This window comes from Sinocyclocheilus anshuiensis, unplaced genomic scaffold (assembly GCF_001515605.1).
Source record: "Sinocyclocheilus anshuiensis isolate Anshui unplaced genomic scaffold, SAMN03320099.WGS_v1.1 scaffold45, whole genome shotgun sequence".
Lineage (NCBI taxonomy): Eukaryota > Metazoa > Chordata > Actinopteri > Cypriniformes > Cyprinidae > Sinocyclocheilus > Sinocyclocheilus anshuiensis.
The window spans coordinates 83,059-108,090 of NW_015536467.1; the positions used below are offsets into that span (position 1 = coordinate 83,059).

The window sequence follows — 25,032 nt, forward strand, 5'->3', positions numbered from 1 at the left end:
TATGCACGAACAGCTTGTAACACTCCAAAGAGAAAGGAAAACTTGAAATTGCATCATATGACCCCTTTAACATTAATTACAAGCTGCATCATAAAGGTAAATGTCTGTTGCTTGAGTTTATAGAAGGTATGGTGAATATGTGCAAGCACACATATTAATTTCACATGTTGCATTCTCTGATATCCAGGCATTCTGGGTACTTGGGCAGCACCAGCGGTTCCTGCAGCTCCAAGTCCTACCACAACATGGCCTACAACCCGTGTGCACGGTATGCCGAAAACATCCACTCCGATCCGCCGTTTCGGAAGACCCTCCAGCCTATACGCAACGAGCCCGGTGTAATCACGGCTCAGAGCTACGCGGGCCGCCGGGCACATACGACACGCTACATCATCGTCAACGAACACGAAGCTCGCAAGAAGCTCATGCGCTCAAATACACGCATACCGAGACATTACCGCCTCGCGGACGAACCGACAGAGATCGTAGAGCTTTATCCACGCAACGTGAAGTGCTACATTCCTCGTACTCCTCACCGAAGCCACCAGCCACACCTCAGTGAGGAAGAGGAGGAGGAAGAGGAAGATCCGAAGAGCAGCACGAAGAGGGGGTCGTCCAAACAGTCGAACCGTCCAAGATCGCTGTCGGATATCCATCAGACCGCACGATTCTACATTGGCGATACGATAAACAGTCAGTTGTCTATGGAGCAGGGTTTATATGGCGATCAAGAAGATGACTGGGGAAACGACCCTCAAACAAACATCCGAGGCCCAGAGTCGGCTCACAGGTACGGCGACCCATACATCAAGCACAAGACCAAGCATAAAGTGGAGCCGTCGCTGACCGAGTCGGATTCGGCATCGCTGGCATCCAGTAGTGACCAACAAAACAGCAGCACTGACCAATACATCCAAGTCATTCACAACAAAGAGAAGTACCTGAAGTCGAGTGCCAAGCTGACCAAAAAGAAATCCAAGAACAGCGTTAAATTCAATGTGTCTGGTACTAATGATCTTGTCTGCTCCAACGTTTAACCTGTTTAGAGCTAAAACTGAAATTATGGCTCGGTTCGAAAAACTGGTAAGCTGTCTACATAGGAAGCTTTTTAGGTGTACACCAACACCAAGTGTGTTTCGAAAGGTAGGTTGCATTATTATCCTACCTTCTAAAATCTGGAATACATGACGCATGTTTTAAAATCGGAACAGATTTGAAAACACTAGGCATCATACATGATCTGATGACTTTTAAGTTGTTCCTAATTGTTGCTAGAAGACATGTGACAAATGAAAACAATATGTGACCCTGGAGCACAAAACCAGTCTTAAGTAGCACGGGTGTAATTGTAGCAATAGCCAACAATACATTGTATGGGTCAAAATTATCGATTTTTCTTTTATGCCAAAAATCATTAGGATATTAAGTAAAGATCATGTTCTGTGAAGATATTTTGTAAATTTCCTACCTTAAATATATCAAAACTTAATTTTTGATTAGTAATATGCATTGCTAAGAACTTCATTTGGACAGATTTAAAGGCGATTTTCTCAATATTTAGATTTTTGTGCACCCTCAGATTTTCAAATAGTTGTATCTCCAAATATTTCCCTATCCTAACAAACCATACATCAATGAAAAGCTTATTTATTCAGCTTTCAGATGATGTATAAATCTCAATTTCAGAAAATTGACCCTTGTGACTAGTTTTGTGGTCCATGTTCACATAGCCTATGTGTTCTAAAATCAGCTCAAAATATCAAACACGTTTGATATCCTCCAGCTGGATAAAATCAGGTGGACCATCATGCACTACGCAATTTTCTGTGAACTCTAACTGCCCAAAATCTGCTAAATGACTGACTTTCGGCAACTAGCATCAGCTTGTTCAGGGCAAAAATCTGGGCAAAACGCCTGTAGTGTATTCTAGCCTTGAAATGCCACCTTCTGGCCAAATTGTAATGCAGCTTCGTATGCATCCTTTACCAGAATGCACCATGAGCAACACAGCATTCCAAACAACTTGGATTCTCCCATAGATATGCATACACATGCCTTATTAATGGCTGATTCTATGGGCCACTATATGTAAGCCGAAGAATGGTCAAAGACGGTCCGTGAACACTAGAGAGCAAGCTGACTGTGCGTCTGCAACAGCTGTTATATGCGTGTATGAATATCTATATCTGCAACAGACTTCAACAGATGATTTTACTGAACTAATAAAACCAGAGTAACATTGAGTTAATACATATTAAAAACACAAGCCAACACATCATACAGTAAATCCATCCAAGATGGTGGATAGAGTTGAGAGAAATGTTTATTATAAATAGCGCATTCCATTAAATAATGAAAAGAAAAATATGTTAGTGTATAGTGTAGCAACATGCAAATGATAAACTTGTGCCAGGTGCTGTCTATGAGGTGTGTTCCAACTCATAGACTCATTTATAAATTCCCATTGTAGTTAGGATCCAGACGCTTACTAGGGTTTGGAACAGAGCCAATGATTTGGTGTAAGACATATAGGTTTATCATATAAAAGTTGCAGTTTTGCCTTGTAAAGCACAAATAAATAACTAGTCTAAGTATACTTTGCATGTAGCCTATCTAGATTTCCTTTCAATCTGATATAAAACAAAGTATAATGTTTGGATATTTGTAGACTGCTGTCTGATTCAAGGCTGAAAAAGCGAATTCAAGATTGGGTGTGTACGAAAATAAAATTAAAATTTAAGAATCAACCAGTGAAAAACCCACATCTAACTCTTTTCCCCCTCAGTGTGTGTGGGGATTGTGGTATTGATCCAAACGATCATGGGCAACAGGTGAAAAGGTTATGTAAGAGTTCCCGCTAAACACTTATGATTAACTCAACACTTTTAATATAAATATTCAGATTAACAGGTTGAAACAGGTTAATGCCCAGTCCCAAAATTATTACATTTCTGAATGTGGTAACAGCTTTGGCATTAAACAGGAATTTGTGTTTAAAAAAAAAAAAACACTGCAGTCCAGGGGGGTTTATGAATATGCGTGTGTTGCAAGTAGCTAAGCTATAAGGAAGTATTTTTATAAAGGACAGGGCAAACATTTTCTTGTCAAGCTCAGGCACAAAACCTTAATTATTGATCGCGCTGTGAGGTATTGACAGTCACGTAATTTTTAGTGCTTTTTAAAATCCATGTCATATTTAAAAATTAGTTTAGATGAGATTGTCAACTTTTGATGTAGCCTATTCTGTAACTTCATCAAAGGATATAATGTTTTGAGATAATATACCTCAACACAGCAAAACTAATCAAAACCATTGTTAATACTACTGAATTCTATTTATTATAGATAAAAATGAAAAAAATGACATCTGCGCAAACAAACGTAGCTTAATTATTTAAAATGTCCCCATGTTCATCTAAATGTTATATTAATAAAATGTTTTGATGAAACTAATTCATATTTAAATAATGAGTCTGTGTTTATTGAATAATACATACGACAATGTGGACGAGTCAATGTACCGTAAAACAGGATCGACCCAGAAAACTCAAATTCCCAGAATGCAACATTCTTCTGACGAGCTACTGACTAAGGAAGTGGCCTTTTACTAATTTATTTTTTAATTATGATGATTGTATGGCGTTAGACGGGTTAATTGTCTCTTTTTTTATTGTTTTGATTGTGCATGTTTAATTGCATTGTTCCGTTGATCTCTTGAACTGTACCGGTTATTATCTGTCGCAGTCACGATGACAGTCACTGTGATCATCTGTAACTAATGAATGAACCGAAAACATCTGACCTGTTATACCAGAAACTGGCATATTTAACTGTAGCCACTGTTAGTGTATGGATATTGGACGTACTTGAACAAAGATTCCGGAAGAATCGAAGGTAAATTGTTTAATTTGACTCTATTTAGCAGATCGCAACCGGTCGCTCGCGACAAAACGCTTTGAATACATGTGCTGTTAAGAGGACAAGCGTTAAAGTAATATTTATATTATAAACCATATAACCACTCTCCATCGTCATGGATTACATACACACGGCCAGATCAGTGGAAGACCGTCTCTTGAGCTACAGAAAAGACGAGTCCGGATGGAAAACATGCAAAAAAACTGTAAGTATTCAACAGAACTGTGTCATTTTGTCATCTTTTGCAGTTGTTGGTCTATAAACAAACGTGTTTTATTTCTAGAATGATGTGGTGGTGTATTGGAGACCCTCTTGTGAATTCGCGGGTAAGCATATTTGTCACCGTGACGTCATATGTGCTGACTTCTCGTGCTGGTGTTGTATAAATACTTTAATTTGTGAAACTCCTGTTACATAGCTATTATATGAGAAATGTTATGCGCTCATAAAATTAGACATTATTCAGCCTGTGAGACTGAGATCAATACATATCCATACTCGTGCTGTCAGGGAATGAAAAGAAATCGTGAAGAGTCAAGGACATTTCTCTGTTGAAAATATGTTGCTTTAGTTATGCTTAGCTCTAAATATTTAACTAGTGCAATCACCAGCTCAGTCTTCAATTAGGGCTAGTTTTGAATACTTGAATTTGTAAAAAAAAAAAAAAAAAAAATTAAACATTGTTCAACTCTTAAGTCTGGAAGACCTGAAGATTTGATCACGGCCTTGACAAACGTGATGATTTTTGTATAATGTACTGAAAATGTATTGTTTTGAAATATTTGCTTTGTTTATGGCATACATGGATGCTGCTTGTATTATAGACATTTTGATTCATTTCTTACTTTTATTAAGTAAAAAAAAAAAATCGTTTTAATTTTGTAAATAACAGCTTTAGTTTTCTTTTCATTTGTTTTTAATGGCATTTTTGTAAGAATGTGTGAAACAATATGTTTCCCAGAATTTCATTATTTTGGGCTTGTCCTCTTTTCAGAAAACTTCCCTTCTTAGATTAAACAGAACAAAACAAAGTTGCACCTTTACTAAAAACTTAATGAAACTTTGTGAACAAATTTGTATTTGTATTTTTTAAACAAAAATATATGTACATATAAATGAAAGTCATGTACATTTGAAAAGGTGAGAACCCTGTAATATTTCCTTAATAAACATATATAGTACAGTGATATTTTATACAACTATTAATTGTATTTACATTGACTTCTTATTTATATTCACATTATAATCTGCATATTTTACTTTTTTTTTCTCTAACTGTCATTGACATCGTGTGCAAACATCATGGCAGCATTGACATTAACCTTTGTCCCGTATGCATGAGCAGTGATTGTGTGTTCTTTGGGGTTTTTAGGTATAAGGGGGAGGGGATTGTCAATGGCAGTCCAGAGAAAGTGTGGGACTGCTTGAAACCTGAAATCAATGGACTACGTGTAAAATGGGATGCTAATATAAAAAAGTTTGAGCTGCTTGAGCAGGTGTCTACGGTAAGAAAAACACAAATACACACCCATGTGAAAGGAGATCATTGTTGAGTTAAATCACATGACCTGACCAGTTCCTCTTTCAGCTAGGTGTAAGAAACAGTGTTTTATTTCAGGATTCTTATTTAAATTGCCAAAGATCGCTGATGGTACTTCTTATTTTAAAACAGCCTTTTGTATCCCAGTTTAATGTGCACAGTCAGCTATAAGTAAGCCATTTGTTGGCTAACATCCTGAAAAGTGTAAACACTGGGTGAATGGCACATAGATCTGATTGTTGAGTTTACAAACCAGCCCAAAAAGCAACATTCGCTCAACCAATAGCGTGAGTTTGAGGGCGTTGGTCCCATCAATGTCAGACTAGAGAAGTATCTGGGATACCTGTTTGAAAACAGTAATTATTTTTGCCGTTTCCCTTCGCTACACTATTATTAAATCTTATTTTTAATTTCAATTGAGATGTTCATGATGCACATGGCATTGCAATGATTTAGTACATAAAGCGGCGATCATGCAACAGTAGATTTATACATTTCTATATCTTTCCTTTTTCGTTTCGTAGGATGTTTCGATCTGTCGAACGGTCACGCCTTCGGCTGCTATGGGTATTATATCACCTCGAGATTTTGTTGATGTCATTTCCGTTAAACGCTATGAGGATGGCACAGTTTCATCAAATGGTACGCGTGGCCTTTCTCCTTTGGCTGGATCTGAATCTGACACTGAATAGAATCACAGGGTCATTATAAATAACCATTAGACCACTATCTTAATAATGCTGTTATTGATATTGTTATCAATTTATAGCTACCAATGTAAGCCATCCAAACTGTCCTTCTCAACCTGGCTACGTCAGAGGCTTCAACCATCCTTGTGGCTGTTTTTGTGTTCCTGTTCCTGGGTGAGTTTCTCATGTCTTTGGTTGATGTAATTCAAACATCAGACAGCAGATGGTGGCAAAAAAATTACATTTCAGATGTCTTTTTTTCTCCATGCATTGGTGGCAAAAAGTACATTTCAGATGTCTTTTTTTCTCCATGCATTGGTGGCAAAAAGTACATTTCAGATGTCTTTTTTTCTCCATGCATTGGTGGCAAAAAGTACATTTCAGATGTCTTTTTTTCTCCATGCATTGGTGGCAAAAAGTACATTTCAGATGTCTTTTTTTCTCCATGCATTGGTGGCAAAAAGTACATTTCAGATGTCTTTTTTTCTCCATGCATTGGTGGCAAAAAGTACATTTCAGATGTCTTTTTTTCTCCATGCATTGGTGGCAAAAAGTACATTTCAGATGTCTTTTTTTCTCCATGCATTGGTGGCAAAAAGTACATTTCAGATGTCTTTTTTTCTCCATGCATTGGTGGCAAAAAGTACATTTCAGATGTCTTTTTTTCTCCATGCATTGGTGGCAAAAAGTACATTTCAGATGTCTTTTTTTCTCCATGCATTGGTGGCAAAAAGTACATTTCAGATGTCTTTTTTTCTCCATGCATTGGTGGCAAAAAGTACATTTCAGATGTCTTTTTTTCTCCATGCATTGGTGGCAAAAAGTACATTTCAGATGTCTTTTTTTCTCCATGCATTGGTGGCAAAAAGTACATTTCAGATGTCTTTTTTTCTCCATGCATTGGTGGCAAAAAGTACATTTCAGATGTCTTTTTTTCTCCATGCATTGGTGGCAAAAAGTACATTTCAGATGTCTTTTTTTCTCCATGCATTGGTGGCAAAAAGTACATTTCAGATGTCTTTTTTTCTCCATGCATTGGTGGCAAAAAGTACATTTCAGATGTCTTTTTTTCTCCATGCATTGGTGGCAAAAAGTACATTTCAGATGTCTTTTTTTCTCCATGCATTGGTGGCAAAAAGTACATTTCAGATGTCTTTTTTTCTCCATGCATTGGTGGCAAAAAGTACATTTCAGATGTCTTTTTTTCTCCATGCATTGGTGGCAAAAAGTACATTTCAGATGTCTTTTTTTCTCCATGCATTGGTGGCAAAAAGTACATTTCAGATGTCTTTTTTTCTCCATGCATTGGTGGCAAAAAGTACATTTCAGATGTCTTTTTTTCTCCATGCATTGGTGGCAAAAAGTACATTTCAGATGTCTTTTTTTCTCCATGCATTGGTGGCAAAAAGTACATTTCAGATGTCTTTTTTTCTCCATGCATTGGTGGCAAAAAGTACATTTCAGATGTCTTTTTTTCTTCATGCATTGGTGTCAAAAAAAAAACATTTCAGATGTCTTTTTTTCTTCATGCATTGGTGGCAATAATTACATTTCAGATGTCTTTTTTTCTTCATGCGTTGGTGGCAAAAATTACATTTCAGATTTATTTTTTTCTTCATGCGTTGGTGGCAAAAATTACATTTCAGATTTATTTTTTTCTTCATGCATTGGTGGCAAAAATTACATTTCAGATTTATTTTTTTCTTTATGCATTGGTGGCAAAAATTACATTTCAGATGTCTTTTTTTCTTCATGCATTGGTGGCAAAAAAAAATACATTTCAGATGTCTTTTTTTTCTTCATGCATTGGTGGCAAAATAGTACATTTCAGATTTCTTTTTTTCTTCATGCATTGGTGGCAAAAAAAAACATTTCAGATGTCTTTTTTTCTTCATGCATTGGTGGCAAAAAATACATTTCAGATCTATTTTTTTCTTCATGCATTGGTGGCAAAAATTACATTTCATATGTCTTTTTTTCTTCATGCATTGGTGGCAAAAATTACATTTCAGATGTCTTTTTTTCTTCATGCATTGGCAAAAAAAAACATTTCAGATGTCTTTTTTTCTTCATGCATTGGTGGCAAAAAAGTACATTTCAGATGTCTTTTTTTCTTCATGCAATGGTGGCAAAAAAGTACATTTCAGATTTATTTTTTTCTTCATGCATTGGTGGCAAAAAAAGTACATTTCAGATGTCTTTTTTATGCATTTCAGATGTCTTTTTTTCTTCATGCATTGGTTTATCAAGAGAATAAAATGTTTACTTTTTTCCTCTCTCTGTAGGGAACCAGGCAAAACGCAGCTGTTCAGCTTTTTCCAGACTGATCTTGGAGGTTTGCTTCCTCGTTCGGTTGTCAATTCATTTTTCCCCACTAGTATGGTGGAGTTTTACAGCAACCTGACCAAAGCCGTAAAATCGCTGAAATAGTACCAATGGCACTTTATAGATAATATACCCCCCTTTAATCTTAAATGTGAATATTTTAATAATTTAATTGCATTTAATTAAGTTTTAGTGGAAAGTGAATTTACTGTACTTGTAGATTTATTCCTGATTCTTCCAATAGCTACACGTGTCCAAACACACTTGCACATAGAGTTAAGAGTACTGGAACATTTTGTTTGACATATTATTTAGGAAATTCTGAAAACTTGATTCAAACGATGAACTATTGCACAAAAAATTATACATTTATGCAATTGGCAGATGCTCTTACAGGGTTTCTGCGGATTTTAATCTTAATTCACTTTTAAACAAATTAAGGTCTTAAAAGGCCCTAAATAGGTGCAGAAAGCTTATAAATTCATGAATGGCATTCAATGTTGCATGCACTGCAAAAAATGAATATTTTCCTCATTATTTTTGTCTTGATATTTTGGCGGATCAAATATCTGAACATCCTTAATCAAGATACATTTACTTGAGATGCAAAATGAATATATGAAGTCTGCAACTGAACTAAACAGCACAAAATTAAGTGAGTTTATGCTTAAAACAAGAACAAATATTTGTCAGTGGGGTCTGAAATGGGGTCTCATTTTGAGCCCTTTGACAGATTTTTGTTCTTGTTTTATTCATAAACTCCATTTGGATACATTTCTCAGAAACATGGCAATTTGCTTCTTGATTTAAACATTTTTTTAGAAGCTTGCACCACAAAACAAGACAAAATAACTGAGGAAGAACATCTCTTTTTTGCAGTGTGATCAGAAGCTACAATGAAAGTAATTTCCATACTCTTGGTTGGGAGCAGAGGTATTTAAGCCATAAGCTATTTTTAGTAAAATGTATTAAAAAGTAAAAGAGTTTTGTTGGAAGTTTCAAACTTGCTAATACAACCCATTGTCTGCTCTAGACATTCACATTCAGAGAACATATTGATGTTTTGTGTTCCCTTCACTCCATTTCATACATTTTCTTTACATTGTCTTAAAATGTCTTCATAAAATCCTGCAGAAACCCTGTTTTATCCAAAGTAACTGAAAGTGCATTCAAATGACATTTTATCAGTCTGTTTGTTATATGGGAACTGAACACGGTGTTGGTGTTGCTAGCATCATGCTCTTTGCCTGTTGCAGAGTCATTCCATCAGGGTTTTTTTTGTTTTTTTTTAACCATAATTCAGTAGTGTGATCCTATAATGTAGCATGATAATAGATTTGGATTATTTTCATTCATATTGTTCATTCATTGTTAACTTTTTTGGACTATACAGCTCTATTTTAAAAGGTAGTGAGCTGCCTTGCCGTCTGCTGGTTTGGAGCTCCCTACATAGGCAGCACAAATAATGCTCCTCACATGAAGCATAAGGGAGTCGACTCACGATTGATTTAAAGAGTTTGATTTTATCATACAACATGACGCTACTTTAGAATGAGGTATCTTAGAAGGCAACATAGGGTTACTGCTTCTGTGTCAGGAGTGCATGTTTGATGTCTGGCCTAAATAGGCAGTTCACTCATTTTTGGAACAGAGTTTTATTTTAATAAGCTGTTTTGAGAGTTTCAGTTACATATTTGAGGACAGTTGTCTTGGACTGGAGATTACATTTTTGAGTATTGGAGTTTTTGATAGATGCTCAAGCTTGACCCTTACACAACAAGTCTGGGTGTTAATTATGCTGAAACTTTCTATAAGTATTTCCATATTTGAATATTTTAGCGCATAAATGGCTTTGGCAAATCGATGTTTACAGACAGACACATATCTTCAGACAAATTTGAAGAATTGCATTTACTGCTGTTCTCTGTTAACACAATTGAGTTTATGTACTGTATTTTTGAGACTGACAAAAAAGGCCAGAACAGTCATGACAGGATTATGATGAGGGATGTTATGATATAATGATAAAAGAATAGCCCACAGGCTTAAGGTTTAGCTGGTTGGCATGACCCCAGTGGCCCCTGCTGGTGGCCCAGTATAAAGCTTTTTTCTCCACTGATGGCCAATCAAAAGTATCCTTGTGTTTGTTGTATACAAGTATCCTCATCCACTGGGCCCTGTGCCAGCCAGACCAGCAACTGCCATTAAGATGAATGAGAATTCTAATAGAACGGGGAGTTGAGTGGAACCCTGTGTGGAATCAGAGTAATTAAGAATGACTGAAATCCCCATATTTTTTAGTTCCCGAGTTTGAATTGAGGTAGAGAACAAGATGCAGAGTTTGAATTAGAATTTACTGAATTGAATTAAACAAGTGACTGAATGAAATTTAAAGAAATCATCTGAAATATTTAAAATTAATATTAAATATAGTATGTTATATACTTAATAAATTAACTCAATGAGTTAATCATTTGATGAATCATGGAAGAAAGTTAAAAGGGATAGTTTACCGAACAATTCTGTCAACTCACCCTCGAGTTGTTCCAAATCTGTATTTATACTTGAAGACAAAATATATTTAGAGGAATGTGGGTAAGCTAATTATTGCTGGTAGCCATTGACTTCCGTAGTATGAAAAAATAAAAAATACAATGGAAGTCAATGGCTACCAGCAACTATTTAGTTCAGACTCATACAGGTTTGGTGTGAAGTTGAACTCTCCCTTTAATTTCCCAACATGCTCTAATTTTCCCCAAAGTCTAAATGATTGTGTTTGACTAATGAGTTCCTCTGTTGTTTGATTGTTGAACATCTCATTTCAAATTCTATTCCAATTTTGCATCCTGTGGGGCGTGGCCAATTCAATTTAAATATACATGCATGAATTAAAAGGGAGTGCATTTTTAAATTGACAGTTATGCCCGACCCTTTTAAAACATTCCAAAAATATGGAAATTATGATTTTTTTTTTTCCCCCATAGACATAGTAGAAATGAATCCCATTTTGGCTTTCTATCTCTGCTTGTAATCCGTCGTAATCGCACATGGACAAAGGGACTGTTTAATATATCACTGCGATGACTGACCTCAGAGGGAACCCAGTGTGTTGCGTGACTTTTTGATCTCTTTAATTACCTTTTGCCCATTTGTGTCTAGCTGCACGATTGTCCTCCTGACATGTGTCTCAACCCGTAGGTAGTTTGTGTTCATATGCCTGTATGCCGTCAGTGAAATTACTGTGAACGCATGCTCATGGCCTGGAGATGTGTGCTTTTTTATTCTTTTTTTTATACTGTAAATGAGCAGTATGCTCTAGTGCATTTCAGGATTATTTTGGGAGTCTAGATTTTACACCCGTTTTGCAAGGAGTGTGTGCTTGACTTCAGTAGTATTGTGCAAAGTTCTCTGTATATTTTAATAATACACACAGATTTACATTCCGAAAGCAGTGTATACACTTTGTCAATTCTGTCAAGTGAGAGTTTTTGATTATTCCAGATTTTTTATTTTCTTGAAGTCAACATGAAGTGTCATTCGCAAGTCATTTTATTTCTGTAAACTGATGGATTTAGAATAAAACATTTGCCGGTACATGATTTTATCCTCCTGGAATTGATTGGATCATGAAAAGTGGGCGGTACAAACCAGAATGGAGGCAGATGATTGGATGGGACAAGTCGAACAGTATGAGGGATTCGTAACGAGCGAAGCAAGCCAGTATATTTTCAGAGTATAGAATTTTTAATAACATGCAGTGATGGACCTAGAGATATGCATTGAAATCAGGTCATTTCTCATTTCATGTTGAATTCAAATGTGTTTTTGCTCAGTGCAGTTTATTATATGTCCACCTGCCGTTGACTGTGAGACATGTGTGTACTGTTTGTTAATACTTAAAAGAAGCAAAAACAAAGGAAATTGCACTTTGTAAAACCCATTGTATGATTCTCCTTTTAGATTCTGTTTTCAGATATTAAAAATGACTGATGACCATATTTATCATTTGTATCACACTTTATTTCAACATTACAAACCTTAACAAGTAATTACATGTAAAACATCTTTCTTCTGACACAGTTTCAATATATTAAGGCCTTTCTTTTTAAGGGGGAAAAAAACTAACAAGACCAGAATACTAGAGGTACAGTAGTTTTTTTTTTTTTTAACTGTCAAAGGTGTATTCTGTTAGATAATATATATTTTTGAAAACATCAAAGGAATATATTTATTATTTCTGGCTTTGAAAAACTAGAGCAATGTACTGTTAGGGGGAGCATTTGACAAAAGATTTTTGAAATATTCTATTTCTGATCTCTTGAAAACTGTGCCACAAATGCTTCATGACATGTTCTTTACATTCTGCTTTGCTGAAATGGTGTAGCAATATATCCAAAACTATTTATAGGCTTGTGCAAATCATTGCATCAAAACAGGCAGACTTGAAAAGTATCATTTTTTTTTATGAATCCCTGATTGTGACAGTAAAACAGTACTATACTAGCACAGTGAAGCGCTATAAAACTCTGCTCAGAAAAACAAGCATTCCTGATCATGTAGTACCACATCATGCAGTGATGCACATCATATAGGATATGAAAGTCATACTGTCAGTATGCATTAATGGCAAAATGGAGCAATCAAGGCAACTGAACGATCCCAACAGGGTTCCCCAGTCATGGAAAATCTGGAAATATCAGGGAAATGGGATTTCCAGGCCTGCAAAACTCATGAAAGTGAGGGGGAGGGGGGAACCTAAAAGTCATGTAAAGGTTTACAGTGTGTATAGGTTTTTCTTGCTCAACTCCAAAACACTTAATTGGATAGAAATTGATCTTTTTGACTGCAGTCTTGATTGCAGTAAGAAAAATTAAAATGAAATAAATTCATTGGTCAAATCATATGGGAACCCTGCTTTTAAGAAACACTGATTTGTAATGTACATTTTTTAGCAAGTGGAGGTATTTCCCCAATGCTTGAAATGAAGTTTGAGATGAGTCCAGTATTTTCTTCTGGGTGCTTCTGAGTGGAGTTTAGCTCTAATCGCATTTTTTTCTCTTAATGACGAGTGTAAACGGCCCATCATTAAGGCCTTTAATGAGTGTCCAGGCCTCAAAGCGTGTGAGACCCTGCAGAGACGAGTCCTGTATCTGCAGTACCTCATCACCAGACTTCAGCCCCTTTTGCTCAGCGTCACTCCCTGCCAGAAAAAAATACAGTATATATTGTATGATTCATGCTACATTCTAATTTGCAGGCCCACATGTAATCTGCACCCGCATAACTTTACAAAAAGATTTCTGCAAAATGAGAAAACCACACCATATTTGTTAGTTTATCAAAGGTTTTGGTTATTTAGATGCCACACTGAAATTAATTTGGTGTAGAAACACTTTTTGCTCAGAATTTTACAATTAATTACAAGAAACAACAAAGTAGCATTGAATTAGATGTGATTTTTTTTTGTAGAAAAACTGAAATGGTATATGCTCGTGAAGTGTACTCCAATAATCGTTTTATTTCCCACTTAGAAAAAACATTTTTACAGTACAGTACTCTTAAAGGGGTCATATGATGCGATTTCAATTTTTCCTTTCTCTTTGGAGTGTTACAAGCTCTTGGTGCATAAAGAAGATCTGTACAGTTGCAAAGACTAAAGTATCAAATCCAAAGAGATATTCTTTATAAAAGTTAAGAGTCAACCACGCCTACCTAAAACGGCTCATTCTAACATGCAAAGAAAGAAGGTGTGGTTTCAGGAACAGCAGTAGTGTTGATGCAGCCATGTCAGGGAGACGCTGTGCTTCAGTGCGAAAGCAAAAGCACTTTATTTGGCTTTCCGGAAGTAGATGTAATTAGGAATCATTGGTTAAGATGTATTTACAACAGAACAGCACAACCCAGATGTGCACAAAGGCTATTTCTAAAAAAAAAAAAATTACATCACTTGCTCAACCAATGGATCCTCTGCAGTGAATGGGTGCTACATTTCTCCAAATCTGTCCTGAGGAAGAAACCAACTCATTTACATCTTCGATGACCTGAGGGTAAGTACGCTCTGAGCAAATGTTAATTTTTGCGTGAATCATTCATTTAAGGTTCAGTTGTAGTCTCACCTGTAAATATTCTGTTGACGGTTAGTGGTCTGTCACCGTTAATGGAGCCTTTTCCTCCCTCAAGACTAAATCCAACTCCACCTGCATTCTTCTCCAACTCGATTGTTACAACTTCACCTCCATCGTCCCCTAAGAGTCATTTTTTGAAACAAAAACCATAGAATGAATTAACACGTATTTTGCATATTTATATTTGTGTTGAGCACTATTTGGATAAGATTAATTTTCTAAATGTTATTAACATAGTGACTGCATCCAGATATATCATAAAACCCACTGAAATTTGATTCTTGAAACACCAGCTCTTAAAGAACTAAGTCCATAATGGCAGCACAAGAAATTTGGCTTTAGTTACGAAGCATTGTGAAAAACAGCTGATGTGTCAGATTTGGATAGAATTAGTCCATCTGTGAAACATGAATTCTCCTCATGGAAAACTAGTCCAGTTCAAATAGGGCTTTTAATTTGACTTCAGTCGTACAGTTTTGTTTTTTATTACACAACATGCAGCTCTTGTAACATTCCTGTATTCCTTCTGTGCCCTATTAAACATTGACATTAAACATTAATGCCATTCCTGTGCTGACGTCAGTAATGTTGGCCCACCTGTGATGCTGCTCTCTGCCCCACTGCTGCAGCTGGACTCATTAGCGTTAGCGCCTCCCTTCCCTTCTGGGTCTTTGTTTTTGGACACCACTATCACCGCCTGCTTCATGGTGCGGGCCTGCCTGAGAATCGCTGTGGCGTCGCTGTGTGTGACGTTTTTTAGCGTTTGACCGTTAATGGACAGCACCTCATCTCCTCTTTCTATGGTGCCCTCCTGAGCAGCCAGACCACTGGGAAACACCCTGTGAACCTGAAGGTAAATGATACAGTAAATACATAAATAAATAAAAACATATACAGTAAATAAAATCAATATATACAGTTATTTTGCTAGTATTAACTGTATACATTTAGCATTTACAGTGGAACCACTGGAAGTTTGTAACTATAAGATCTTAAGTTTAGGGTAGTATTGTTTTAATTTTTTTTTAAAAGAAGCCTCTTATGCTTACCAAGGCTGCATTTATTTAATCAAAAATAGTAAAAAAAAAAAAACAGTAATATTGTGAAATATTTTTTACAATTGATAAAACTGTTTTCTGTTTGGATATATTTTAAAATGTAATTTATTTCTGCGATGCAAAGCTGAATTTTCAGCATCATTACTCCAGTCTTCAGTGCCATATGATCCTTCAGAAATCATTCTAATATGCTGACTTGCTCAAGACATTTATTATTACTATCAATGTTTTTGTGGAAACCGTGATTAATAGAAAGTTTAAAAGAACAGCATTTATTTGAAATATAAATCTTTTGTAACATCATTAATGTATTTACTGTCACCTGATCAAGTAAAAGTATTTTCTATTTAAAAAAAAATAAAAAATCTAACCCCCTTCAGTGTCATATGATCCTTCAGAAATCATTCTAATATGCTGACTTGCTCAAGACATATTTATTATTACTATCAATGTTTTTGTGGAAACCGTGATTAATAGAAAGTTTAAAAGAACAGCATTTATTTGAAATATAAATCTTTTGTAACATCATTAATGTATTTACTGTCACCTGATCAAGTAAAAGTATTTTCTATTTAAAAAAAAATAAAAAATCTAACCCCAAAGGTTTCAACAGTTGTTGAAATTCAAATTTGTCATCATTTACTCATCCTCATGTCCATGTCATCCTAATGTCCAAACTTTTTTTCATACAACAAAAGTGCATGATGATATTCGCTGCTAAGCTCATAAAAGGACCTCTGTTGAGTCTGTTGTGACATATTATTATGTAAGAAACAGACCAAACTTTCAGCTATATGTGCACTAATTTCCCAAGATTTCAGTGGTTTGTTCACTAAAAATCATCCCTTCTGCCATAGATTTCACATTTAATGTGGAAACCAAATTTGAAACCTACTGCAAAAGGGAAGATTATTGTCAGTGACGTCAACCTGGTCCAAATTCATCATTTTTAATTTATTGCACTCATGAAAGAGATTTGAGAGATTTGAAGCTTAGACATTCTGCCTGATATCTTATTTTGTGTTCCAGGGAAGCAAGAAAATAATACCGATCTACGCATGTGCAAATGATGACCAAATTGAAGAGGCTGTGTCTCCTGTTGACAGGTGAAGTAGATGAGCTGTGGTGTGTGGTTTATGGAGATATAGAGACGTCACTCACTGTAGTTGCTTTGTTCTCCAGATCAATACCGCCAGCGATGCTGAAACCCAAGCCAGCTCCTTCTTCTTTATGTAGAATCACAACATGGATGTCTTCCAGTTGCTAATGGACATTAAGAAATCCAAATCAGACTTGTTTATAGAATATTTCGTGATTCAAAACCCCTTTGTATCTGTGGCTGTACTGTAAGCAGAACTGCATTTAGCAAAGCTGTTATTCTAGAACATGCTGAAGAACAATCTGCATTTGTGAACACGGCTTTATCGCTTTGTAAAGAACAGCTGCCACACTGATGATTTCCAGGCGGGCTGGATCCTGTTCCCACTCCTTTACATCATGCAGTTTTGAGAGAAATATAGAGACATTGCCTTCCCTATTGTTAAATAGCACTTAAGAATCTCGTTAATAACTATTTTGTCAAAATCACATAAGCATCTGGAACGGTCTTAAAAGATGACGCTTGTCTAATTATGATTTATAGATTATTTGGTTGTAAATATAAATTTAAATTTCTTAACAGAAGTGTCCTCAAGTACAAATCCTGATTTTAAGACACACTTACTGAAATTGTCTTGGGACCAAATTGTGTATTTTATGAAGAAATTGCTTCATTGAGTATGATTTACATGTATGCATGCTTGTCATAAGAATCTGAAATGTTGGAAATTGTCATCTAACCTATGATGTCAGCCTCTACGCTTCACCCATGGCCTCATGGGATAGTAAAGTGTCCATCAGATGCACGCTTCAGAATCCCAGCAGAAATAGCAGGTAATCAGGTATTTATATTCACCAACTGTTTTATAATACTGCATATTCAAACATACTTTTTTTTTTTTTTTGCATACTCTGTTATTTGTAAGAACTACCAAAGTAATTTGATCATTAAACAAATCATCATTTCATTTGGTTCTAACATTTCTTTCCATTAACGTTTTGAATTTATTTATAAATACAAATTATATTGAGGGACTTGAAGGCCTTATGCTAAATGTTAGATTTAAAGCTATAAAATGGCTCGATTTAAATTATCCTCTGGCATGACATGCTAAACTCCCTCTAAAATGACAAAGACTGCATAGATGATGTTACATTTAAAAAAAAAAAATCACTTGTCACACAAAAGGACCATTTAAAATGAATTATAGAACATTCAAAAAAGCTTATTTGATTCATTGAGTCCATAATGCAGCCCCGCTAACTAGACTAATAAAGCTAACCACTCATCTTGGATTACTTTTACAGTTCCCTTATTTATATAACCGACAGAAAAGCTGGCATGCCCTCAAGACATTTCTGCAAAATATTGACACTTCCTGTTTTTCTGCATTTTGCTCCTACAGCACAAACCATTATTTTTAAGGGTACGTACATAGTGCTCATCACTTCATTAATCTGAAGGAATATAGACAGCTTTGTTTAACTGTAGACAGAAAATGGGGCAAAGGGAACAGTCATAAATGCAAAACAGTGCAACAAAATTGCAATACTGCCATGGTCAGGAAGTCGCACTCTTGACCAAGAGAAGCATGTCTTTTTATATATTTTTTTCAACTCTGCTAGCAAGTGAGCTTCAGAATGTAGCAGCACATAAAAGAAAGCTCACTGACCTTTAAGAGCACTTCAAATATGCTGTTTCATTATAGAGAACCGATTGTTCCTCTGTCACACCTCTCATACATATTCAGGTTTGCGGAGCAGGATGTGGAAGTAATCAACGCCAGACAACATCCAACAGCGTGTAGTTTGTTGTATCGGCTCTATGATTACCAAGCCAGAGCTAAACCCACCCTTAGCGTGTCTTCATCCAGATCCTTGACTTCCTGGATCATCTGCTGAATCTCCTGTGGCGGAAGGGCTGAGAGCATGGATTGGGCACAGACATCTGTGGCTGAAGTGAGCGGTCGTTCAGGTTTCCATTCTTCCTTCTCGCACTCCTCTCCTCTCTCGATGGTACGCTCCCTCAGTTTAGCCAAGCTGTAGACCAGATATAAGTTAGCTTGATTGAAAGTGCCTTTGACCAGAGATGGCCAACACTGTTCCTGAAAGACTACCATATCCTGCAGAGTTTGGCTCCAACCCTATTCAAACCCACCCGAACCAGCTAACCAAGGTGTTCAAGATTAATTGAAAATATACATTGGAGCAGGAGACATGCAAAATGTGCAGTGTTGGGGGGGGGCGGGGGACGACCTCCATTTGGGACACTGCCAAGACAACATTGGTTCTAGAGCAGGGGTGTCCAATCCTGCTCCTGGATGGCCAACATCCTGCAGAGTATAACTCCAACCTGTTTCCAACACACCTGCATGAAAGTTTCTAGTAAAAGATCAAAATACCTTGATTAGCTCTGTCAGGTGGGTTTAATTATGGTTGAAGCTAAACTCTACAGGACAGTAGCCATCCAGGAGCAGGACTGGACAACTTAGGCCTGGGACACATTAGGCCGATTTTAAAACTGGTGGAGACTTAAAGTTTGTTTTCTTTGCGCACAAAAAGTATTCTCGTAGCTTCATAGCATTATGGTTGAACCACTCACGTCACAAACTATTTTAATGATGTCCTTACTACCTTTCTGGGCCTTGAATGTGTCAGTTGCGTTGCTGTCTATAGAGGGTCAGAAAGCTCTCGGATTTCATAAAAAAATATCTTAATTTGTGTTCTGAAGATGAATGAAGGTCTTACAGGTTTGGAACGACATGAGGGTGAGTAATGAATGACAGAATTTGTATTTTTGGGTGAACTAACCCTTTAAGGACAGTTCCAACTGATGTTTAACATTATAATCTTCCAAACACACACACTACACAATTAGACCAGACCGCGAGACTACATGCATGCAGGTTGTAGTATCATTTTCACAGTGAGATGAGATCTCACAGAGACTTGCGAAATCAAACGTGACTTGGGAAGAAAAACAAATGGAGGACGATCGGCGTCATCAGCTGGTTCTTCTTGCATGAGTTGTGATTCATGGGAAGAAAAACAAAGGAGAATAAAAGAATATGGGTGATCTTCTTTCTCAATACTCCACGTTCATGGCATGTTTGTGGCTGTCAAGTTTCAGCTATAGAAGTGTAGCGTCTGGACCAATCAAAAACACAATTTTTAATTTGATTTAACAAATCAGTTATTCAGCATGCAACATCCGTTTGGTGAAGCTTGCTTGCTCTCACTGGAAGGTGTCACGTCAGAGGCAACCCTGATCAAGATTTGTAAATTTATGTTTGATATTTGCGATCTGGGATCGTGCGGGTTTTGACATGATTGGGAGCAGTAAAATAATCATAATGACACCACACAATTGAAGGTTTTTTGGACAAAAAACCTCACAATCGCTATAGGGGATGGGGATGGGGATGGCGGGGACAAAGAGGGCTCAAAATCTTTAAGTGTGTGGCCAGCCTTAGACTTCTTCGAACTACAAGCAAATTTTACATTTCACTTGCACACGTTGTGGCCAATTTAATCACATCTCACCACATCTATCTGTAGACTACTTTAGCTCAAACATGCATGACAGGAAAGTGTTTTTTTTATAACAGCGATAAGGATTAGTTTGAGAGCTTGCAAGACATTAGCATGAAATTGTCTGTTGTTTGTGACTAACTCAAAAGATCTGCATTTCCGCTTCTTGTTTAATTTAAAACAGATTCCCGAATGATTCAAACCTCTGCAATGCCTTTATCATGCAGCCAGTTCTCAACATAAAAGAAGCTGACATTGTTGGCTCTAGTCCCTGCAAGTGATCTTATCCCATCAGCCAACACAACACTGTACACAGTGTAATTATACCCCAAACGCTTTCATTTTCCAAGCACATTAGTCCTGCGTCATTTTCAGAGATAATATGCTTGGATAAGTTGCATACCTTACAGAGAAACCCATTTCGTTGTTTTCTAGTGCTGCTGAAGGTGGGAGCTTTTCACCAGGAGAGTCTTCCTCTATTGGGTTATGAAGAGGGGATCCTGGTGGGGCGCTCCAGGGGTTCCCAAACCGAATGCAAGGGGACTGCGGCAGGGATTGCATTGATCGCATCAAAGCATTGGACACTTGGTTGCTGAAGGACAAGATGATCCCCAGGCTCTCCCCGTCCAAGCCGCTTGAGTTGGGGGCATCTGAAGAGGGACTGAGGGGTAGACTCCGGGTCCTCAAGCTCACCGCATGAGTTCCTGCACCTTCAGTTTTTTCTATAGGACCCTCCTTTGAGCTGCTCGATCTCCTCGGGACGTGGCTTGAAGGGGGCAAATCCTCTTCAGAAGGTGAGGGTTCTTGCTCAGTCTCAGTAGCAGGTGGAAGCTCTTTTGTGGAGTCAAGAGCAGGTTCCTCAACAGGGATCGGCATACAGGGCTCTGAAGCATGAGAAGTTGATTGATTTTCTTCCTCTGCCGGGTAATGATGGGTCTCTGAAATTATATCTGAACCGAGGGAAGCTGGTTCTTGCTTTTCTTCTTCTGGAGGCTGGGTGGTGGCTGAAATTGTTGGTGTAGACTGGCAGTCATCATTATTGTGCAAGTTGCTTGTGGTAACTTTAGTTTTCCCTGCATTGCTGTAGTCTGCAGATGAGGTTTTAGTCGTCTTCTCCACTGGAGGAAGAGATGCAGTTGGGACCAGTCGCCTGCTTGGCCTTTCGGCTCCATCAGGACTTGAGAAAGTCTCAAATGAGCTGATCTTCTGCCTGATTGACAAATTGGCTCCCGTTGAAGCGGACCTCAGACTAATCCCAAAGGTCCTGCCAGTATCGTGGCTCCTGTTATGCTTCGGTTCTGGATGCTTCAAAGCTTCTGTTATCGATTTCCCAGACTTAATGCTCTTAATGCTCTGACGTGCCCATGCAGGCTTTGGAGCCACCGGGGGGGCTTTTTTGCCATTGGAAGATTGCTCAGATTTGGAGTCTGAGGTGGTGTTTGTGGTTTCAGAGGCCGTGCCATTAACCTCACTATCTCCATTTTGGTCACTCATGGTTTTGTAGCAGTAGGACTGGTTCTCCGGGCTTTCGGTCAGCTTTACCCAGGGGTCAAGTGGTTGATCTGTACTGAACTCCAAACGAGCCTGCCGTCTCAGACCGACCCGATTACTTGGACTACACACGTTAGATGGGGAGTCTGGACCTGTAACATAATAGTGTCCTGTTAATTTCCTTTTAATAAGCTGTCGAACAGAGAAGTGCAAAGTGAGAACTAACTCACATGCTGCCTCACATCCAATATTTGTCACAATTGTTTTATTTTCATTCAAAAATAGAATGTGATATGAATATATCATATAATACGAAAATATTATAATATAATAATATTACTATAATATGAATGTTACAAAGAAAAGAAAAAACATTGCTTTTCTTTTATAAAAATCTTGCTATACAGGAACTTACTTTTACCAGCTGAATCAGGAAATGAAAAGTCTCAGCATACATGTTTTGATCTTGCTCAGAATAGTATCAAAGTCAATCAAAGTTATGCAACCTACATGACATACGTTTCTCTTTTTGATCTCGTCATGTAATAATATTAACCAGAAGTAGGTGTATTTCAGGTTAACGTACCTCTGTGCTGTCTGTCCCCTCTGTGTGTTGAGTCACTTTTAGGCTCAGAGATACAGGCAAATGCTTTAGTTCCGACTTCTGCGCCTTCAACCACTTCCTGTCACAAAAACAGGAAATGGTTGGCTGAGTTCAAGTCTTACAAAAAAAATCGAAAAGTTGTAGAAATGCATTCGGCATCATTTCGTCATGCATCACTGTTGCACACAGAAACACACACTAGAGCCATGCCTCATGCCAAACACTCAAGCATTTCAATACCTGAATCACACATATGACAAAAAGATGCACTATTGTGCAAATAAATGTTTGTATAAAGTGCACACAGCTTCAAAATTTTCATCAAACACTGACATGAACACGTCCAGAAAGAAGTAGCATAAATTTCTACGTACATTCTTAAACAGAAGCCTTGAGATCTTTCTCAAAGCCCTGTATAGACTGCAGAAAAACTAGATGCATGTGGAGAGACAATAAAAGATTGTGTAAGGCAATAAAAGTTTTTAAATAATTATAGTCACTGTAAAATCAATGCCTATTTAGGTTAAAAATGTATTTATTTGTAAAGGAAATAGAAATTAGCATAAAGGTAATGCATTTGTAAAATGTATAAAAGTGAATGTTTTAGATTTGTCCCCATTTTTCAAGTTTTTATCACCAGTTTAATCAACTTACTGAAAGATGGTGTGCATATATTCACTGTAGTCTGACCAACTGAATACTGCTTAGTTTTATTTGGTTGACACCTGTTATGGTGCACTTTTAAATGAAATTGAACTAAATTAATCAAATAATGCATTGTGCGAGACTGATGACTGAGTGCACCTTTAAAAAACGTAAAAATGTCTCATTCACTTCCTGTTGGGGTCCTGATTAGCCAATCATTAAAGCAAGAGATGGCCAGATTAGAAATACTGTGTGTGAGTCACTCCATCTAATCACAATAATTGACAAAATATTCAAGTAATGGAGTTACTTAAATTATTTTGTTTTATATTTCTAGATTTGAAAATAGATAATGGCAATATGTTTAGTTTTCACATTGTTAAATTTGACACATTTCAGTTTTTCACAGATCATGATGAGGACAGTCATCCTGTTGAACAATTTCCTCATTTTATCGGAAATTGCATAAAATAAAAAAACTATTTGCACACACTGTGTTATGTTTATATATACTTTTATATTTGCTGTCCAGTCAGATGCATTCAAAAATCCATTCAAAAAATCTAAGGAAAAAAAATGAATGCCCCTTTTCTCATTGAGAATTATGACAGCTGCTCACTTGCTCTTTGAAAATTTGCCAATAAGGCAAGGGTTGTAGTTAAGCCAATCATGTCTTGACTTACTCAACTACCATTTATGGGCAATGCATCAGTCTTACAGTGAAAACCACCTACTTGTAAACAGTTTCTTTGACAGAGAGCAAAAAAAGCAGTAGTTTAAAGTAGATTTAAACCTGTATATAATTAATTTATTGTGCATAACCTCACTGACATATGTATTGCTGGGCAAACCTACACAAGGAAAAGAAAACAAAGAACAAATCATTTTAATTGAGTCAAAACAACCCCTGAATATTCTTTCTTTAATAAAAATAGTGCATTTCACAAATGTGACTAGCCCTACCTGGCAGTTGCTTTGAGAAGGCAGCAGATCTTCCTCTTTCACTGGTGAACCTCGACTAGAGCCGCCCGAATCAGTGAGCGCTTCCTGACTGCTGACATCCTGTCGTCTGCAGTACCTCCGTGCCTGGTTTGTTGCTCCTTGCATTGAGCTCCTCACCACACCTGCATGCACATCTAATGTTTGTTGTCCGGTGAAATTCATTGGACATTTATAGGGAATGTTATAGTCGTCGTCTGCGAACGAGGCTGGAGACAGTGTGTTATTAAGTGAAGTTTCACTGTTGGTTGTTAAAGAGACGTCCATGCTCTGTACTCTGGTGACGTGCTGGGGTTCGAGGAAGGATTGAGTGGTGGTGCTGGCCGGTATACAGCGCTGGCTGTAGGCTCCCTCACTGCACGATCGCATCATGGGTTTCTGTGCTCGTCTACAGGTCAGCTGACTCGTGCTCCGGTCCAGACAGCGGATACACTTCGGTCTGCTGTGAGAACAGGCATCGGATCTCCTCAGACCTGAGATGAGATACAGACATGTCTAAACCAACTACTGATCTTCTTCACAGGAGAAATAATCATGGACATGAATCAAGTTCATTTTGTACAAACAGGAAACAAGACACTAAGCAGACATGGCTCATCTGAGCCTTTGAGGCAAGTCCAGGGTTCCCACACTTTTGACCTATGAATTTCCATGACATCTACATGAGTTCATGATTAATAAATTAATTGAAATAAAAATAATTTTAATTTATTCAGGTTTCCATTTGATACCAATCTTTTTAAATAATGGATTTAAATTATTATGATATGATACAAACAAATTGATATTTTTCTCTGGTTTGCACAATTGTTTGTACTCTATACAGTACAAAATACAATATCTAACATAATAGTATAATATTTTATATATACTTAAATTATATTAAATTATAAATATTATTATTACTTATTAATAGCATATTTCAAATAATTTTATTTATAACATTTATATAGTTATTGCTGTAATCTTTGAATCATATTAAATGATTATTATTATTTTTTAATTATAT

General features: G+C 36.9%; 3 protein-coding genes across 3 annotated transcripts in view; 2 read left to right on the forward strand and 1 right to left on the reverse strand.

The window, feature by feature from the left end:
- The window catches only part of LOC107692606 (transmembrane channel-like protein 3), a 7,488-nt gene extending 6,451 nt beyond the window's left edge, over positions 1-1,037 (forward strand). Inside the window, exon 6 of the mRNA XM_016491787.1 lies at positions 188-1,037. Within this exon, the coding sequence (XP_016347273.1) occupies positions 188-1,037 (850 nt within the window). The remainder of the gene's footprint in view (positions 1-187) is intronic.
- A 2,547-nt stretch (positions 1,038-3,584) lies between these two features.
- LOC107691451 (stAR-related lipid transfer protein 5-like) lies at positions 3,585-11,065 on the forward strand. The gene is made up of 7 exons (XM_016490080.1): positions 3,585-4,123; positions 4,202-4,248; positions 4,385-4,387; positions 5,291-5,423; positions 5,983-6,100; positions 6,228-6,321; positions 8,433-11,065. The coding sequence occupies exons 1-7, from the start codon at positions 4,034-4,036 to the stop codon at positions 8,575-8,577; spliced, it is 630 nt and encodes a 209-aa protein (XP_016345566.1). The 5' UTR covers positions 3,585-4,033; the 3' UTR covers positions 8,578-11,065.
- Positions 11,066-12,648: 1,583 nt separating this feature from the next.
- LOC107691364 (pro-interleukin-16-like) overlaps positions 12,649-25,032 on the reverse strand; it is a 50,046-nt gene continuing 37,662 nt past the window's right edge. The window contains exons 15-23 of the mRNA XM_016489966.1: positions 23,988-24,496; positions 22,754-22,810; positions 22,362-22,458; positions 20,688-21,927; positions 18,607-18,793; positions 16,817-16,918; positions 15,195-15,444; positions 14,589-14,717; positions 12,649-13,672 (exon numbers count right to left, since the gene is read on the reverse strand). Of these exons, the coding sequence (XP_016345452.1) occupies positions 13,512-13,672; positions 14,589-14,717; positions 15,195-15,444; positions 16,817-16,918; positions 18,607-18,793; positions 20,688-21,927; positions 22,362-22,458; positions 22,754-22,810; positions 23,988-24,496 (2,732 nt within the window). The 3' untranslated portion in view covers positions 12,649-13,511. The remainder of the gene's footprint in view (positions 13,673-14,588; positions 14,718-15,194; positions 15,445-16,816; positions 16,919-18,606; positions 18,794-20,687; positions 21,928-22,361; positions 22,459-22,753; positions 22,811-23,987; positions 24,497-25,032) is intronic.